The 19317-nt window shown below is 38.8% G+C and overlaps 1 protein-coding gene across 4 annotated transcripts; it reads left to right on the forward strand.

Moving 5' to 3' along the window:
• Positions 1-646: 646 nt before the first annotated feature.
• On the forward strand, positions 647-18984 carry mia3 (MIA SH3 domain ER export factor 3). Of its 4 annotated transcripts, XM_056404584.1 has the most exons (28): positions 647-866; positions 2351-2484; positions 2579-2665; positions 2817-4989; positions 6444-6773; positions 7234-7364; positions 10064-10195; positions 10525-10546; positions 10648-10736; positions 10832-10909; positions 11131-11241; positions 11327-11398; positions 11521-11625; positions 11914-12036; positions 12138-12225; positions 12347-12399; positions 12551-12641; positions 12739-12877; positions 13154-13316; positions 13405-13440; positions 13544-13611; positions 13840-13925; positions 14249-14362; positions 14937-14999; positions 15090-15136; positions 15254-15322; positions 15828-16227; positions 17097-18984. In XM_056404584.1, the coding sequence occupies exons 1-28, from the start codon at positions 746-748 to the stop codon at positions 17348-17350; spliced, it is 5379 nt and encodes a 1792-aa protein (XP_056260559.1). In that variant the 5' UTR covers positions 647-745; the 3' UTR covers positions 17351-18984. The 4 variants fall into 4 exon arrangements, with proteins under 4 accessions (XP_056260559.1, XP_056260557.1, XP_056260558.1 ...); XM_056404582.1 differs by lacking the exon at positions 14249-14362 and having other exon boundaries at positions 656-866; XM_056404581.1 differs by lacking the exon at positions 15254-15322 and having other exon boundaries at positions 659-866.
• Positions 18985-19317: the final 333 nt, after the last annotated feature.

Below are 19317 nucleotides of genomic sequence, written 5' to 3' on the forward strand. Positions count from 1 at the left end.
TTTCTTAATTTTGTACTTGTCTACTTGTCTACTGGCTACTAAACAATAATGTTTGGTACAGTAATCCTTTATTGCTACATACACGTAAATCATTACTTTAAACTTTTTTTTATTCATTGGTTTCATGTTAAAACATAACAAACAGAAACATTTTCCTATATTTACTCATCATATTTGAGTATTAGTGGCTTAGGAAAACAAAATACATTTTATTTCCTCATAATGAATATGTGAAGAAGCTTGAAAAGTCAAGAAATGTATGCTACTACCCTTTGATTCAGTAGTAATATTGACTAATTATAAAATCCATATTGAAGCCAAACGCATACGAAAAGAGCAGACTTGCCCAGATCTGACTCAAGTCCGGTACGGATCCAGTATGGATCTGAACCAGATGCAATACAGATCTGGGAACAGCTGGTTTTCAGTCTCTGTAGTATTTTAATCAAAATCATAATGTAGATGTCCTTTCTGTAATGGATATCTATGGAAGAAATTGCACATAGAAAATGATGAGGCCAGATGCTTGTGCAATCTCTCTCTCTGTCTCTCTCTTATCACCGCATCTATTCGAGGTTGTTTCCCTCTTTCACCTGAAGCAGCAAATCCCAACCAGACCCAACATCCTGTAAAAACCTCTCCGTGCCTACACCCAGCCGGATCTGGATGTGCTGACGTGTCGGCTCCTCCAGCCCAGTGCTCATGCTCCAGCAGCCGAATCGAGACCGTCAACAAAACTGCCAGCATGGCAGCAAAACACTTTTACCGACAAGGCTTTTTATTACTTTTATTAAATTTTATTGCAACTGCAGCCTTGGAGAGAAGGTTTTCCGACTTTAAAAGATGCGCCGATCAGGAGTGTAGCAGTAAGTTTTCTGGTTTGTTGTAACTGTCGCTCATCAGGACTTCAAGGATGCATCCCCCCCCCCTCATCCAGATACTACCGCTAGCAATAAACTGCGCCTTATCTCTTGACCTGTTGCCAGTCGATATTTGCGACCTGGATAACCTACTGTGGATGTTGTGATGCTGTGTAGCTGTGTGCTGCTCATGTAAATCAAGGCGAGCCAGTGTTAACGTTAGTCGTTAGCTTGAGAAGGTTATTCGCTTAGACGCAGCCTGTGTTGGACGGTTGCCTGGCAGCTCGGGCCTGCCTAGCTAGGTGGATAGTGGATGCTAATGTTAGCAGCTAATTAGCCACTGGCCGGCTTGAGCAAAAGCTGTGCTATTTTACATGTAGCACCTGGTCAAACAATAGTTAACATGAGCAAACAGAGTACAAGCCGTGCCAGCTCTATTGTTAGCCACATTAGCTTTGTTTTTTTAATATGTCATCATGTTGACAACGTTACTTGGCACCGAGTATATAAAGACTGTGTTACTGTCTTAGCCAACTCATGAAACGACGTACTGACAGAGAATTCAAATAAACTGTAACTTTAAGCACAGATTGTCTTTTCCATTCCAGTTTGCATACGATTTAAACCAATATAGTTCAAGCCTGACTGTGCTGTTACAGTTGTAATAACCTGATAATGTCACCGAAGTGTTTACCACGACCCATAAGGCTGTATTGGGTGGTAAGAAATGATCATACTGGTCTCACATTATCAGGGAACTTTATTTTGAGTCATAGAACAATAAGGGTCACATTAACACATGAAGCAAAGCAACACAGTCAGCGAGAAAGGCTCAAGTCGATCCGTTAACTCCAGTCCAGATCAGTTTCTAATTAGAGAAAAACTTTGGAAATTGTGTTCAAACCAAAACCTGAGATTAAAGACATAACTAGAACCATGAGATTTTAAGTTTTAATTCCAACAGTGAAATGTCATGCAGACAATGCAGATAGTGAACCTTTTTCTAGATTCCCATCTCCTTTAGTTGCGTCAGTTTCAGTTTCTTTTCGTGTTGCGTGCTTTGTTAAAATGGCAGTAATGTAGAGCTGAAACTATTTATCCATTGACAGAAAGTTATTCGGGTAAATAATAGATTGTTTCAGTCATTTTTTAAGAAAGAGTTGCAAAAGTGAATATGTGCTTTATTAATCCTCTATTACTTTAAGCCAAGTTTATTTTTGGTTTTCGACTTGCTTGGACAAATAGATACCAGAGTATGTCAACTTTTTGAAATTGTGTTCAGCTATTTTCTGTTTTCTGATGATAAATGGAAATGCTTAACAGAACAATAGAGAAAATAACTAAATTAGTTGCAAGCCTAAAAAATTGTCACAATGCATCTGAGAAAAGTAGCTTCCAGTATCTCGAATTAAGCAACATGTGAAAAATAACATTATCAAAAGCTTACCTGTTTTGAAACAACTCTAATTCCTGATATTCTGCTTTCTCAGTGCTTCTGTGTCGAGGAAAAGCAGTGAAAGATTTCTCAGGACCAGATTGTCGGTTCTTGTCATTTAAGACATCAGAAACTATCTATGTATACTACAAGCTGGCAGGTAAAAGGACTGACCTGTGGGCTGGAAGTGTAAGTATAAGTAGTTATTCAGTTCTGCATAACATCTGGGTTGGCATATGTTGGTGTAATCCTCAACATATTCTCTTCTTGTTTTTGTCTATAGGTTGGAAGTCACTTTGGCTATTTCCCAAAGGATCTTCTTGCAGTTAACCACCGTTATACTGATAAAGAGCTTGAAGTTCCAGCAGAGGTATGAAAATATTTTGCTGACTAATTGAATCAATTTGACATGTAAGAATGCAGTCTAAAATTCAATGGAGCTTTCAAACTATCAACATAATAACATTTATAAATTCTTATGAATATTTTTTTGTAATTGCATTTTTTTGTCATCTTTTCAGGAAACAGATTTTGTCTGTTTTGACACTGGATTTGATAAGTTTGACAATTACGACATAGATTTTCTGTTAGGCTCTTCAGCGGAGGAAAATGACAGTGAAGATAAGGGAACGTCTGATCAAATACAAATGGCAGAGGAAACTGAGAAAGAACCACAGCCATTTGAAGAAGAAGTCACTGACAGTGAAAAACAAACTGAGCATCAAGATTACTCAGAGGATCTTGATAAAGTCCCCGATGATGAAAGTGCCTCTTTACCTGAGGTTGATGTGGCAACTGAATCGCCTTTTACAAAAGTAGTAGAGTCTGATACAGCAGCTACACTTGATGTTACTGAAAGAGCTGAAGAAATTGAGCAAAAAAACACAGTAGGGTCTGTTGAAATTGTTGGGTCAGAGAGGAGTGAAACCAAAGATACACCTAAAAAATCTGAAGTGGAATCTGTGTCCAAAGATGAGTTTGCTTCAGAGAAAGAACCAGTTTCGGTTTCTGAAGGAGTACAAATCCCAGAGTTGAAGACTACGCTTGGAACAACTTTTGATGCTGTCACTACTGATGATGAAATCACCAAGAATGTTACACCGTATCAAGAGGAGGAAAGCGAAGATGTGGAAAATCAGCATGAAGACCACATTGATGTTACAGAAAAAATTCCGCTATTGTCTTTCTCTGAAGAAGCTGTGAACTCTCCGGCATCTGATTCCCTCAAACAGCAGGAAACTCCTCCGGCAACACATGATGATCAACCACAGGCTGCAGAGGAGAAAAACATGTGGACATCAATTGGAGATGCAGTTTTTTCAGTTGTCACTGGGGGGGAGACTACAGCACAAGATTTGAGTTCAGATGAAGAAGATGATGATGATGAGGATGAGGAAGAAGAAGCTGCTGCAAAACCCCCTCAAAATTTTGAGGATGCAGTGAAAGATGTAGAACAACCACTAACAACAGAATCTCCAAAAGAGCCAGAAAACATAGAACATGCTTTTCTAGATTCTCCTGATTCCAGCTCTGAACAAACAGATAATAAAGAAACAGTCAGTGATTCTGAGAGACTTTTGTTTGATCGTGATAATGAGAGGGATGGAGTGGTCAGACATGAGGATGCTTGGAATGAAACATTAAAACCTAAAGACGATACACCACTGAGACACCACCAAACAGAATCAAGTACAATGTCAGTGGATCTGGAGGATACTTTTGAAAAGTCATCTATTAAGACAACAAAGGAACCCATGAAGCGCAAAGAAGAGGAGGGGAAGGAGGTGTACAAAGATTCAGAGGTCAATGATGATAATGCAATCATACAGGACGGTAACATTGCGATGGAGCGTAGAAAGGGTTTGGAAGAAAACGAGACAGTGTCCGATCGAGAATTAGTCAGTACCAAAACTGAAAAACATCAGGACCTGCCCACTGAAGAGAAGCAATTGAGGGAGTTAGATGTCCAAGATGTTAAAAAGAAAGTAGACGACAGCTTGCCTAATCAGATCCATGATCATTTAATGACAGATTCTGAGAATATCAGTCAACCGGATTTATCTGTCGAGGAACCAGACGTTCACGAGGAACCACGTAAAGAGGAGAGCGAAGATGAGAAAGATGCAGAGCTGGAGGAAGAAAAAAATGAGGAGAAAGAGGAATTACTTGAAGACGAAAATGCACTTTCAATTTCTCAAGCAGATAACACAGACTTTGACAAACCCTCACTTGAAACTGAAACTCCCACTGCCTCGACTCTAGAGCCAGAATACAGTGATAGTGTGATGAGACTGACTGTGCTGCGAGAACACTTCACAGAGGAAAACATGGAGCGGATCCAAAGGTTTCTGGGTCTCAAAAATCTCTTCAAAGTGGAGGCCATGTTCTCTGATCTGGACATCGAGTTGCAGGCTACCCGTCTGTCACTAGAAAGCTCCACGCAAGACATTGAAAATGCCCTCGAGGGCATCCTGGAAGCCTCTGAAAACACGATCTTGGATGAGATCGAGAGAATGCTGGATAGCCGTAGCAAAAAACAAGATTTTGACCAACATATGGACACAAGTAGTTTGGATGAGGAGACTGAAATACTGGATGACTTCCAGGAGCTTGCATTCAGCCTGCGTCAGAAGTATTCAACAGCCAGTGACAGCACACCTTTAGCAAGAGAGGAAGCATCAGATATTGACCAGGGTAGGTTTGGATTTCATTGTTTTGATTCATTCATTCAATATCTCGTATAGAGATGTTGATCCTGTGATAGCAGTCAGACTGATTTACCTGTGCATATCCTATTTCAACAATTAATATGGGCCTTTCACAGACAGCTATTTTATATACAGGTAGGTATAGAGTATAGTATAGACAGGTATAGTGCATCTGCTTATAATCCATCGCGTATGAATTTAGTATTGCGCCACAGCAGATATTGAATGAAGTGACCTTTCAGGCCCTGTTCACATCAGTATCTTGTTTCCAGATACATTCAGAATGTGTCCTCATCCAGTTAAAAGGGATTGCAGTTCACACCTGGCAGCTGAAAGTGTCCTCAGTGACCATTGGTGGTAGAATTTCACTTCCCTGCCAACAGTGAATTGCAGCCTCTGCTAGAAGGACAAGATACACATTTATGCTGGGCCCGTACAGCCAGACAAGTTGATTGCACTGGCTATTTGATACCTCATCCTTTTTGACTATGGTAATCTTGTCCTACTTGTTTGGCATAATCTATTCAACTGTGTTTTTTCAGGTTCTGTGCACTCTGTAAAGTCGAACATGTGGACTATTAGTTTGGTAGCTAGTATGCAACTTCAGCTAATTGATACAACTCTATCCTCAGTGTGCTTTGCCTGACATCTGACCTGCACTTGTAATTGGACCACCTAAGACAGAGTGTGAACAGTGCCTAGTTTACACACTGAAAGATGACTTTCTATGTCTGTAATTATCACGTAGAAAATCTTTATTTGCAGGTGTCATTAGGGATGAAACAACTCAATACGGTGATACCGCCTTATCACATTGATTTGGTATCGGGAAGACATGACAGTTCAAAGCTTAAATGCTTTTTATCATCCGTGTCATAAAATTCAGTGTTTCTGCTGTGTTACATTACTAAAATTATGGTGGGCCACCAGCTTCTTCTTTGGTTTCATTTTGCCCTACATTAATATCATCCTGATATTAAATTTGGGGGAAAAAAACAGAGTGGTATCTGGGATCTCTTTTTACATACCCTGAGCTGGGGTATTGGAATTGATATCAGGAATGATAAAGTCAGATCAGTACATCCCTAGATGTCATGAGGTGTACAGCCCAATTACAGATTATATTTAGAATAGTTTGGCTCCAGGTGATTGTTCAGGTACTAATACTGCTCACCTTGTATTTCAATGTCTGTCTCACTTTAAGGAGAACCGCACTGACCTCCATCTTGGCAAATACCAGCCTTTTGACAAAGCAGTAGACCACGCCTGTTGTCACTGTAATCCTTAAGTGTGAATGTAAACAAGGAAACACCTCTCATCCTAAAAAACAATAACTCTCCTTCCACAAATAAATTCTTTTGTAACCAGGATGTTTACAATGCATGTGCAAAACCGCTCCCCTGAATAACGAGATTGTGTTTTTCAATGTTTTCACTCTAGATGAACATGAATTGAATACTAAAGAAGAAATGCCTCACATTGTTGAAGAAGACAAAGCTGACATTGTCCCTGAGACTGAGAGTGAAGGCAACGTCACAGTAACAGGTCATGAGGAAAGGCCAGCAGAGACTGAAAAGGAGCAGATAGTTGTGGATGATGTGCACAGTGGACCAGATGTCAGCGTTGAGGAGGATGGTGGACACTTCAATAAAAACAAAGACAATCTGCCGGGATTCAGCGCATCAAATGAGATGCAGAAGGTCCCACAAGCCACTCTGGAAAATCCTTTAGACATGGGCCTTGGTGTCGAAGTGGAGCACTCGCCCTCAGGTTGGTAATGTAGATGGCATGACTGAAGAATTTATTTATTTTATTTATTTGTTTAAAACAAGGAATCTTTTTTTTTTTTCCAAACCCTCATCTTAGAATTGGACACCTCTATTCAAGACTCCTCACTATTTGTGGCATAATGATGTAAACCTGTTTTGAGCATGTTGGACTTGTACTATAGTAAAATATAACACAATTAGGTTCAAAAGTTAATTCCTATGGTCAGCAAATCAGTTGTTAAGCTGTCTGAGGTTTTATTATGTTAAAGTCATAGATGAGTCTTGTTTGGTTCTGTCTTCACTTTCTGGTTTTGGGAGAATTTTTTCATAATCACAGGATTATATTGAACTATTTAATATATTTAACTATTCTTAATGCATGAGGTGTCAAACCTCAAAGGAGAATTTTCCCTTTGTCCAACATACACAAATTGAGTAATAGGTCATTCTCGCTTCCCCAGGATCTTTGGATCCATTGGAACCAGTGTCTGAAATTCACGAAGAAGAAGTGGGATTATTGTCAACTGGAATTGTTTACATGGGCTGCATCCTCTCTATCACCAACAGTAAAATTTCAGAGTGGACCACTGTGGTAAGTCTAAGAATTGTAAGCTATGGTATACACTCTACAATCCACACATTAGCTTCGTCAGCTTCGTTGTTTTTGTTACCTGTGTTGTTTATGTTATATTTGAAACATTTCAGTCCATGAAATCAATAATGCAGAAGAATGCTTATTAACTTTTGTAAACATTGACTCATTATTTTGTGACTTCAACCATAACTTAAACTAGTGGTCCCCACCCACCAGGCAGGGGACCACTACAGAGCCACGGAAGATAAGGAAACTAAATTATTTTGCAAAAAAATATAAGGATAATTTAACTAATTTAACTTCACATGCTATTTGTGCAGTAATCACTTGTGTGTGTGGCAGAGTCTGTCTCTGCTGCATCATTACTCATCACTTTTTTCATGGCCACATCAATAGGATACTGATTTTGAACAAAATAAGGTCATCATTGCTGCATGTCATTTGTCCAAACATCACCTGCTTGATCCGGGCCTACTTAGTTCCTTACCATCAGTTGCTGACCATCAAAGACTCTCTGACATGCTATATAGTTGTTTATCATGGAATGCTTTGAAAATTTCCAAAAATTTGGTGGTGTAATAATTACTGTTTTTAAGTATTATTTTTCTTAAAAGTAGAAATGATCACAAGTAATGAAGCAAAATAATACATTACAAGCCTCCCTTTATTGGCCTTACATATGCTTCTGCAACAGTGGGTGTCACACAGTGCTGTCCTTGTATTCTTTTTAAAGCGTTTCAGAGCACAGATGACATAAATTCAAGTATGAGATTTCAAATTGAATTTCTGTATCGGAGAAAGTTCGTATTACCGTTGTCACCTGAACGTCCCACGGACCTCCCCCCTGTCTTGTTGACTGTAGGCTGAAGTTCAACACAGCCGGTGCTGAGCTGGCTACTAGCACAATCGACTAGCCTTATTTCGGCATGGAAAGGCAGATAATTATCATAAAACATAGAAGTAAAATAGACTCAGTGCTTTAAAATTAATTTACCGTTTTAACCGTTTAACTCTTGTCCATATTTAACCCGCCAGTTTAGCTAAGGTCTCCAGCTTGTTGGTTGTTGTTTTTTTGGCAGTGAATGGGATTCGACGACTCATCTGTAATTACGGTTAGCCGGCTGTTGTTGCCAAGTTATATCTACCTCCTGTCTCGACAGTCAAACGTGTCGACGTGTTGTTTATTTTTCAGACACTGTAGGGATTTAACGGCAAACGTAATCTTAACGGTGGCTCACTTTGAGGGTAGCTAACGTGCTAGCACGCTAGCTAACAATCTGTCAAACTAGCATAACGTTTCTTGTGCTAGTTCCGTTTTTGTTTCAAACACTGGCATGGAGAGTGATACGTTGACCCGACCTATAATGGAGCCGGAGCATGTTTACATGTTTTTTCTAAAGGAGCTGCAACATGTAAGTGAAAAAGTGAGCTTGTCTGACACCCTATGTCAAGTATTTATCATGCTACCATGGCCTGCTGACGTGTTAATGACACAGTGACTTAAACTGTTAATACGGACTGATTGTTGACACAAGTTCTCCTACTTCCAAAATGGTCTTTTCTATCTTGATTGTAGATTACAGTTTAATGCCTTCAAAGGTAGTATGGTTACAGTCCTGCCTTTGTGCATTGCCATACTGAACAGGTAGACTTTTGAAGTGCATTTGGCTGAAAAGGCTAAAGAGAACGTGTTAATCCCTTCAGGCAATGTGGTGTATTAATTTATTTGTTATTCCTGCATATCATCAGCGCCACAGCGTTTGTGTTTGTTCCTGTCTGAACTGCCACATGCTCAGTTCAAAGGTTTCTTTGTAGTTGGAGCGATACACAGAGCCCATGACTGAATGGCAGTGAAAACCGTCACCAGTGCTGTAGTGGTAAAAAAAGAAAAAAAAAGGTCCACTTTGGTGATTAATATGAGTTTTAAATACTTAAGTCCTTTGTATAGTGATTAATTAAACTGTAAAATAAACCATATCTGGATTTTAGTTGTAAATTGTAGGTGTCTGAATTTGGAGGTAGCAGGTGCAGTAATTGGTTTCCTGCCTTGCTGAAACACTTTAGCTGCAACCCTTATAATTTTGGTGTAGGAATGAGTGTGGCAATTGCAGGAAACTTGTGAAAGAGCTGATTAGTTTTGCAACTTCTGCCCTTTTTTTCTGCTGCTCTTGAGTTTATTGTTAATAAACCTAGAATTCAACATTCCTGGTTGTGGTATAAAGACATTGCTTTATGCATGCACTGCTTGGTTTTATTGTTGTTTATTTTATGGTAATGCCCTGATATATTGGTAACCTTTCTTCTCAGTGGTGTGAACAGAGTAGCAGATCATTCATTAGGATTTTGGTTAATGAATACACTTTATCTCAGTCTAGGGGTATATGTAAATATTGCAAGTCAGTGTGAGTCTGTTGAGTTTCTGCAGTCTCTTATTTTTATAGTTGAAATTATCATACAGTACCAGTCAAAGGTTTTGAAACACTCTCCCATATGGAAACAGGAGGCAAATATTTTCTTGCCTCCTGTTTCTATTCTAAGTCTTATCACAATTTTATTTTACATTTTAATCATGGCATTTTATTTATTTGACATAAAACTGTGCATTAATTATTTTAAGTATTTTTCGCATTAGATACTTTTAACCAGCCTTTTTCATTCCTCCTGACAACATTGTGGTTGTGGTTCTGTATCTTCAGATGATTTCACTCCTGCCAGAAGAATGGAAGCCTGGGGAAACCTTGTATGGCTGTCCTTGGGAAGCGGTTGCCATCACTGCTTTTGTTGGAGTACTGACCTTCACCCTCTTCTTCTGGAAGACCGTGTTGGTAGTAAGTGTTGTGATATTGCTGCTCTCATCTGTGTTCAAATTCTGTGTTATGATTTGCCAAGAATAAAGAAAAAATATTAGTAGTATTTGTATTATTTTAGATTTAATTAGCTTTTAATCTGGTTTAGTTACTTTTTTCCTCCTGGGTTTAACTGCCTATTGACTGAGTTCGACATCATGTAATATTTTTCTTAAATATAACTGCTGTACAATATTAATGCAATTTTCCACGACATAATATAACAATATTAACAAAATAACAATAAATTTAAACCATGTTGATAAGACATCAAACTGATGTTTACTTATTTATTTTCTGAATTTGTTTAGGTAAAGAAGAGAGAATATCTTGGTAAGTTTTTACTTATATTTCTTCCCACATTATATGCACAAAATGCAAATGTGTAAAACCTAACTGATGTTGTGCTTTTTGTCTCACCTTTGTGGAAACAGTGGATGAAAAAAGGCTCACTGAGCAAATCGAGGCACTCAAAAAAGAAAAGAACGATACTCTCACAAAGATGTCTGAACTCCAGAAGCAGGTGAGCTACAAGAAAAATTAGATCAAATATCTATGAGCTAATATTATTATTTCCGGCTCTTTTTAATTGTTTTTTTCTTCTTCTTCCTCTTAAAGACTGAGCAGCTAAAGGAAAATCAAAAGCAGTCAAAGGAAACAGTTAGTTGTACAGTGAAAAGGATACAGGACCTAGAGGTAAGCACTAAGTTAATTAAGGATTTTGTTTTTGATTTTCTGTATTTGCTTGTGCTGTGCTGCTTGTTTTTATTTTAAAATTAGGTTTTAAGAATGAGGAAGTGCACCTGCTTTATCTGTAAATGGATTATGGATGTTGTGTGTCATTTAGACAGTAAGTAAAATGGCCCCTCATTTGTTATGGACTCTCAGTGAAGTTTCTGTCATTACCTACTTTGCAGAACAAGGTTTTGGAGGCCCAATCACGAAATGAGCAGATGGTTGAGGAAAAGAACACATATGTGAAACTACTTGAAGGAGAGCGGGCAAACTCTGCGGCATATGAAACCAGGGTAATTGTTTAGCTTGTTTTTTCCTTCCTGTTATTACTTGAACCGTGTTCTGAGATTCATGATGTTTAATTGTTTCTTTTAACAGATTGAGAAATTGGAGAAGTCAAATGAGAAGCTACAGCTCAGCAGAAAAAAGATTCAGGAAGCACATTCAAAAGTACAAATCTTTACACACTGTTTTCCACATTGCAAAACTTTTATTGTGACTTTTTTATTACAATTTTTTTTTTATTAAGCTTTTAGTTTCATTGCGTCTAATAACCTGTTTTTTTTACACAGACTACTGTTCTCCTGGACGAAGCGAAGATTCGTGAAGACGCCCGAAATGTTCAGCACAAATGTCTCGAGAAAGAGTATACAGCTCTAAAAGAAGAGAACAAAACGGTGAGATGACCTGCAGACTTTTTTTTATATTTGGTCGATCAGTGAGATCTGTTAATTTGATTGACATGTTAGTGTGATTTTGTAAATAAGTATTCGATCCATTATAAGTAATTCAGTTTCACAGTCTTTTTATATTTTATGTCTCACAAAGGGATACATGATGTGTTTTGTTATTTGTAATTGAAGTCAGGCTCAGATAAAACTCGGCAACAAAGCTGATTGAAACTGGATAATTTAGAAACAAACTGTTTTCCTCAGGCACTCTTCTGATTTTGTCAATTCTTACAGCTTAAAGCTAATATTAAAGGCTGGGAGGACAAACACAAGGAGCTGAGTGAGCAGATTAAAACCTATCAAAAGTCCCAGAAAGAGCTGGAGGACTCTGTGGTGCTCAAAGATCACAATGTGGAGGTCAGTCTGTTATTTATTTATTTATTTTTTTTACTTATTAGTCCTTCCAATAACTCCCATTAAATTATTGGCTCACTTCACACAAAAATGTTTCCTGGCAGGTTCTGTCTGAACTTCTGGCAGACTTAGATGCTTGCGATCTGCAAAAAGGTGACACCAAAGTTTTAGCCAATGGTGAAATAGCACCTGGTAAGTCCAGCTTTGTCACTAGTTTATGAAAGATAATAAATAATTTGTAAATAGATTCAGCTGTCTTTGAAGGGCTTATGTTTATTTAAAGTGTTTAATGGTCTGTCTGTGTCTTTTATAGATAAGAAGACAGCCATAAAGAACAGGATCAAACAGATGATGGATGTTTCCCGGGTAAGATGTCAAGATTATGATTAAATCTCACTGTAGTCAATGCTTGGCAGACAAATGTTATGTTATTACTTTTACTGTTTTAACGTTTTAATCAGCTTCTATAGTAATGTTTCTGTTTTTTAAAGTTGTCATTTACATTATTTATTCCCAGGTCCAGACCACTCTGACAGTAGTTGAAGAAGAGCGAGATCGCTTCATGTCTAAACTACTGAATGAAGAAAAGACTAGAAAAACCCTGGAAGGTGTGTTGGTTGCGTTTCTTTAAAGGTTGCATAATTGTGTAACTTTTGAAAACGGCTCCCTCCCTCTCACTAAACATGCTGTTGTATTTTGTAACAGAACAACACCAGGAGCTGGAACATTCAATTGCAACCCTAAAAAGCGAAAAGAGCCATGTTGAAAACCAGTTCAAGATCCTCCAGCAGAAAAATGAGATCATGGTTGAAATGTACCAACAGAAGGAAAATGCTCTACAGCAGTAAGTGAAGCCTGCAGCAGTCGTTCATTAGTACTTTAAATGTGTTAACAATAGTTTTTATGATTTCCAGTGTTAGAACATTTGTGTTTATAAATGTTCTTTTTTTTTTACAATGTAAATTTAACCTGCTGTAATTTCACTATAATGATGATGTGAAGAATAAGCCAAACTGTTTTAACAAAATCCATTCAGACATCTCACGAATGAAAACATGTGTCTTTGAAACTTAGAAAAGATGTTTATGAACCGTGTGAGTGTGTTTCTGTGGCTTCACAGGAGATTAACGAAGGAGGAGCTGGAGCGACGCAGCAAAGAGAGCATGTTGTCTGAGGTGGGAGGAAAAGCTGTTGAGGCAGAGGAGCAGGTTAAAGTCTTAAGGCAACGCATTAATGAAATGGAGGAACAGATGAAGAAGACAGAGGAAGTCTACAAAGAGCAGGTAAACTTTATTCATTTAGAAATGAGAATGCATAGAAAGATCTTACTCAAACCTGAACTCTGACTCTTTTCCTTTCTTTGTTTTTTAGATAAAAGAACAGGAAAACAAAACTCATTCAAACTGGGTATGTAGCACTGAATCGCACAGTTTATTCACACCAAAAAATACTACACGTGGATATTAAAGAAAGACTAAGAATCGTAATGAATTCTCTGTTTTGTCTGTAGGTGAATGCTCGTAATGCAGAGAGAGCTCTGAATCAAGAGAAGCTTGAATCATCAAAGCTCCGTGAAAAGTGAGTGTTGGAAGCTTTTGTTGTGTTAAAGTTCAACTGAAATATCAGAAGTTTAATTTGCTCTGGCAAACACAAAACATTCACTGGTCACAGCCTCTGAAATGTTAGGATTTCTTATTTTTCTCTTTTTGATATGATTGTAAAAAGATTATCTTTGGGTTTTTTGATAATTCCTCCCTGGCCTCATATTTATAACCATGAGTTGTTTGTTTTTTCACCTCTTCCCAGGCTGGCTGTACTAACCTCACAGCTGAATGAGCGCCGTGCTCCACTCTTCAGACCAAACTCTGGACAGCCTGCAGGCCCTCGCCAAGGTAAATGACCCCACACTGTGCCTGCGGTTTTCTTCTATGGACAGTTCTCATCCTGCAGAGCTCCAGGCGACATGATGCTGTTTTCTAATAAAATTCTTCTTTTTTTTTTTTTATTTCTTTTTAATTTTTTTTATTGTATTTTATTTTTACCAAATGAGAATTTGATTCAAATTGTCAGATTTTTGTTGTGGAGGCACATTTGTCATTTCAATGTGCTTGACTCTCTGTGAGAGCCGGGCATGAGGACCTCTTTTTTGCACCGATTGTGATGTATTGCGAGCTGTTTCTTGTCCTTCAGTAAATGGATGGTTTGGTCATAACAGGTGATTCATATGGGCCCTCTCCTGTGAGTGGGGGTGCACCATCCCCTCCACTAATGATAGAGGGTCCCAGGCGCCCTCCTTCTGCCCCTGTGGGGCGAAGAATTGACCAGTATGGTGAGTCTCCGTGGATTACTTCACCCTCTTTAATTTTCACCACAGTTGGACATCATCCCTCTGCTACGACCTCTATTCCTTTAATCTTTCTTGTTTTTCACTCCTGACTTTGTTCCTTTCAGCTCTTTCACCTTCAGTTCTTCCTTTTCTTTCTTCCCAGCATCTTTTTAGTTGTTCAGAACTGTCCAGAAAATTTCCTTTTGATGAAGATTTTTCTTTCTTTTGCTGTTGAAATGAAATTCACCTTATCCATCTTTAAAGACCCTGAAAACATTTTCTCAATCAGCTTCTTACACCCAGGCAGTCTTGATGAAGCAGATTAGCTGACTTTTTAAAAATATATATTTTGTTGTTTATTAAAGAATCAAGAATTAAATTTGAAACCAAGTTATCAGGGGCTTTAAACTTATCCAGATGCTTTCTTCCTCTTACCGTCTTCTCCATGAAAAACAGATGACCAGTCTTTGCCATGCTTTGTCTCTTCTTTCTTTGTTCATTACAACTGTGTCCTCCCTGGAAAAGTGCTATAGACAAAGTCCTGATGGTTTTCATTCTTCATTTTGTCTTCCCTCAGGTCCTCGACCTCCATCAGATCCTCATGGCCGTTACCCTGAAAACAAACACATCCCTGGGATGGGTACGTCTCCTGTGGTCTCTGTATCTCAAGAGCTTCATTATAGCTTTTAAGTTGCTTTTAACCCTGCTTTTTTTTTTTTCCTTCTTTCAGACATGATGGGTCCCCGCAGCTCATCACCCGCCAACATGGATACATCTGTAAGTCAATTTCTAATTAGGTCAGATTCACATTTTTAAGATAGCTTCCCGCCTTTATTCTGTAGACATAGAGTTCCTACCTACATGTCCACTGTGTATGTCCTTGCTCTAAAACAGACACAGGAAGTAGATCCACAGATTAAAGCAGAGACTCAGGCTGATGCCTCCACAGAGAGTCCAGAGGCAGTGAGTATAGAGGCTGTCCAGCCCAGGTGCTCGGTGTGAAGTGTATGCAAGCACTCCACCCCCTCTTTCCCAAAAGCTGGATTTAGATTTGGGAAGAGATTGAAGGCATTTTGCTTCACTGGGACTGACTTAACTTATTGGGCTGAGTGTGTGCTTTCACCTGTTCTCACAGCACTAGAAGAAGCGGTGATTCTTTTCATCAGGACTGAGCTTGAGTTAAAACATGTATTTGGAAATATTTGGGTCTGTAAAAGTGGAAGAGTATGTGTCAGAAGTGAAATATTTGTGAAAGTGGGTTTCTTTTTCATCTAAAGAATCATGGTGTGTGGTTACTGGTCAAGTGATTGAGCGTGGCTAAATGCACTTTGGGAGTAAATTGCGTGGTTCATGGATCTCCTCACTGCATGACTAAAATTTGAATGCTTCAGTACTCACTCTGGAAAATTCTACTGACTGCACAGCATACTCATTTTCTGATTTTCTGCCTTCATCCGTGTTTTGTCAGGGACCTGGATCCTTCCTAGCGTCTCCAATCAGGGACTCACCTGGCCCCATGGTCCAAGGACCTCCGCCAGGCCCTGGACCCCATGACCCACTACCCCACGGCCGTCTGCCACCACCTGGACCTTACAGACCCCCACGACCCGGCCCCTACCACCTGCCACCAGGTGCCCTTCCTCCGAACATACCTCCTCCTCTTCACGGGCCTCCACTGCCAGCTAATGGACACCCAGGTATGCCTATGCCTGGACCAATGGGAGGGGAGTTTGGACCTCGACCCACCAACGGACATGCGTTCCACCCCAGGCCCGGCCCTGGCCATATTATTGATCCTCGGGGTCCACCACCACCACATTTCCGTCCCCCTCCGCCTCATCACTTTGGGCCGATGCCTCCACCACACGGTACGTTCAGCCTCCTCTTTTATTTTTTACCTCACCATCATTGTTTTTTGCTTCTAAACAAAAATATACAAACAAATACGTATGTTGTGTTGTGTCATGACAGTGGTAGAAATAAGAAATGCTGATGATCTCTCCAATATTCTACATCAGGTCAATCCATTCATCAACACTATTTTTTTTCTTAGGTGGAACTTCTTACAAGCCACCAATGATTTAATCTTTAGTCTATCAGTCAAACTGCAGCAGTGCAGTTAGTGACTTGCTATGTAACTCTTGTTGAACGGCAGCTGTTGTGGCCACAGTTACAGGATGGTAAATGGTAAATCATATTGCAGCAGTAGCACAACCAGAGAAGAGTCATATAGTAAAATGACTGAATTTCAGTTACACAGCAGAAAGTTAACATTAGACACCATGACCTAGTGGTCAAACTAGACCAAGTCAAGCTGTAGTAGTAAAATCCCTGAGTGGATTGAACTGAGCAAGGTTGTGTTTCATCACATACTAGTTCAGTGTTTCATTTTTAAGAAGAATAAATTATTATTTCTTGAAAGTTACATATTGTTGCTTTAAAGTTACTTCAGCTTTGTTTCACAGAACTTTAGTAAGTTTAATATTGTTTAGGGTCGTAATCTTTCCATTTCAAACACCAGCAATTAGTTTGGTAATATGTAAAAGCCAAGTATGTGGAGGAATGCACAAGCTTTTGTTCAGAGTGTGAGGCTGTGGCCATTTACTGGAAGCAGTATATCCCATTGCAGACCTACACATACTGAGCTCAGGCTTTTCTTAAAAGGAAAGACTCATTTGATCATTTTCAGCCACTGTATGTTATCTGTAATAGTTCCTCTGTCATTTGTTTTGTGAAGGTGTCCGTGGGCCTCTTGGACCACGTCCACCCGTCCCTCATGACATGCGCTTCCCAGGTCCACGTGACCACACAAGCCCACCAATGGACCTACCCCCAGGCATCCCACCCCATCCTACACATCCTGGGGATGCTTATGGTCAGGCTCCACCCGATGCCCTCCACAACTCAGCTCACAGCGGCCCCGGGCAGGACCTGCATGTGAAGCAGGAGGCCCCTCAGGACTCAGCGAGGCCAGCAATGGTCAAGCCTTAAAATGCCACCAGATACGGCAGAGGACTTGAACACCCTGTTACCCCGAACCCATCACATTAACAAACCAGACCCAGTCCAAACATAGCTCATGATTATTTTCATTTTTCCAGTTATAAAATAAAATTAAAAAAAAAAAACTGCAATGATGTTTATTAAAAAAAAAAAGATCCTTAAATTAAACCATCAATAATTATATGTCTGAAATCTATATAAGTTGAAAGGGTTACCACTTTTCTAAACAGCTTATTGTGCAATAAATATGCCAGACAATTTTAATTTGTGTTGATCATTAAATAAATAAAAAAAACCTATAGCAGTGATTTTTAAGGGGCAAATTTTTTTAATGTCATTTCCTGTGGAAATTATTTTAAAATAGGAGAAAAAGGAGAGAGGTTTAGCTTTTAGCATTTCAAGAATATCATAATTTTCCCAGAGCTGTTGCTTTAGAGTGAACTTTAAAGCAAATGTGTAATTTGATGGCCAGATGTATAACTTATTTTACTATGTTGGTAGAACTTTTAATAATAAAGAATGTAAAGGTTGTCGGTGTTATGTTATCAACTGGTTACAGTTCACGTACAGAGGATGCGTCATACACACTGTAGATACTTTGCAACGTGTGTTACGGTCTCCATTTTGAGAAAAAATAAGGCATACATCTGTGCTGTTACTCAGATAGAAGCACTAATTTTACGACTGTTGATGTTGACATGCTCATTTACCCAAAAACTGCATGTACCATATTTCGTTTCTCCTGCTTAATGTGCCTGTTTGAGTGGGCAGGGAAAGAACTTGACATTTTGTTGCCTCATACAATTCATGTCTGTACTACATTTTTGTATAATGTAAACAAGTACTTTTGGAATTGTCTCCATGTCCAAAACACATGACAATGTGGCTTCAACAAGATTCAGCTCTCCTCGTCTGATTCTTGCTTTTCTCAAAAGGCAAGAACACGTCCATCACACCGATTTCATTAGGACACACTGCCTCAGGAGTGTGTGTGTAGTGTAGTGTGGTGCCTGCAATGTTTGATGCTGAATTTACTCAAAGTCCAAATCAAGATGCACTAAAGAAGCTCAAGGTGTTCGTTCACCCAAATAAAAAAACACATTTTACTTACCTGCCGTAAGTCGTATCTGGCCATGCAGGTAGTTTTGTTTTAATTTGTCCAGGTTTTGAGATAACTCAGATGTTCTGCTTCCACTGTATGATAATGGAGGTGAATGGAATTTCATTTACAGAGCTCAGAACTGAAAAATTACATTTGAAACATTTAACGGCAACATCTCTTCTAAATCAGTGTCTTCTGGATAATCCACACAAATTGACGCAAACTGTTCCCTTTCTAATTTCTCCAAAAGTTGTGTTGTATGGTCTGTGCATTGTCCTGAGTAGTAGACACGGATTATGGGAAGGGAAGCTTGTGCTAAATTGTTTAAACACTATATTAAATTCCATTCATCTCCACTGTGCTGAGGTGCAGGTAGACATCTGAGAGATGGTATTTCAGAACCTACCTAATGTTTAAAGTTCAATTTATTCATTCATAATATCATGGGGATTCACATTCATCAATGTTGGATGCAGATCATAGGAAACAAATACCCATAAAATAAAAACATAAAACTACATTTTCCAACAGTTTTTTTTATTGAGGAATATAGTTTGGTGTTTTTATCTATGATTTTTATTTTATGGTAATTATTTCCTATGTTGTATAAGCAATGTTAGTTAATAAGGATGAGAAAAAACCATTGAAATCAATGAAAATGCTGTAAAACAACCTTGGCAGATGACATTGTCTTCTTTAAGCTAAAGAAAAATATTGTTTTTTGAGAAAGGAATATATTCTATTGAGAAATAAAGTAACTTGAACAGCCTTTTGGAAAGCATGAAAAACAAAAGTCATAGTCAAAGCCTTGAATGCATATGTTAAGTTAATGTAGGAGTGATGCTGAGTCCAT

Source organism: Seriola aureovittata, chromosome 19, assembly GCF_021018895.1.
Source record: "Seriola aureovittata isolate HTS-2021-v1 ecotype China chromosome 19, ASM2101889v1, whole genome shotgun sequence".
Taxonomy (NCBI): Eukaryota; Metazoa; Chordata; class Actinopteri; order Carangiformes; family Carangidae; genus Seriola; species Seriola aureovittata.

Excerpts from the sequence above, each read along its gene's own strand:
- mia3 (XM_056404584.1), top strand. The coding sequence starts at position 746 with ATGGCAGCAAAACACTTTTACCGACAAGGCTTTTTATTACTTTTATTA. Across the intron at positions 11,399-11,520 it reads TTCAGGAAGCACATTCAAAA|ACTACTGTTCTCCTGGACGA; the intron begins GTACAAATCTTT and ends TTTTTTACACAG. Across the intron at positions 12,400-12,550 it reads AGATGATGGATGTTTCCCGG|GTCCAGACCACTCTGACAGT; the intron begins GTAAGATGTCAA and ends ATTTATTCCCAG.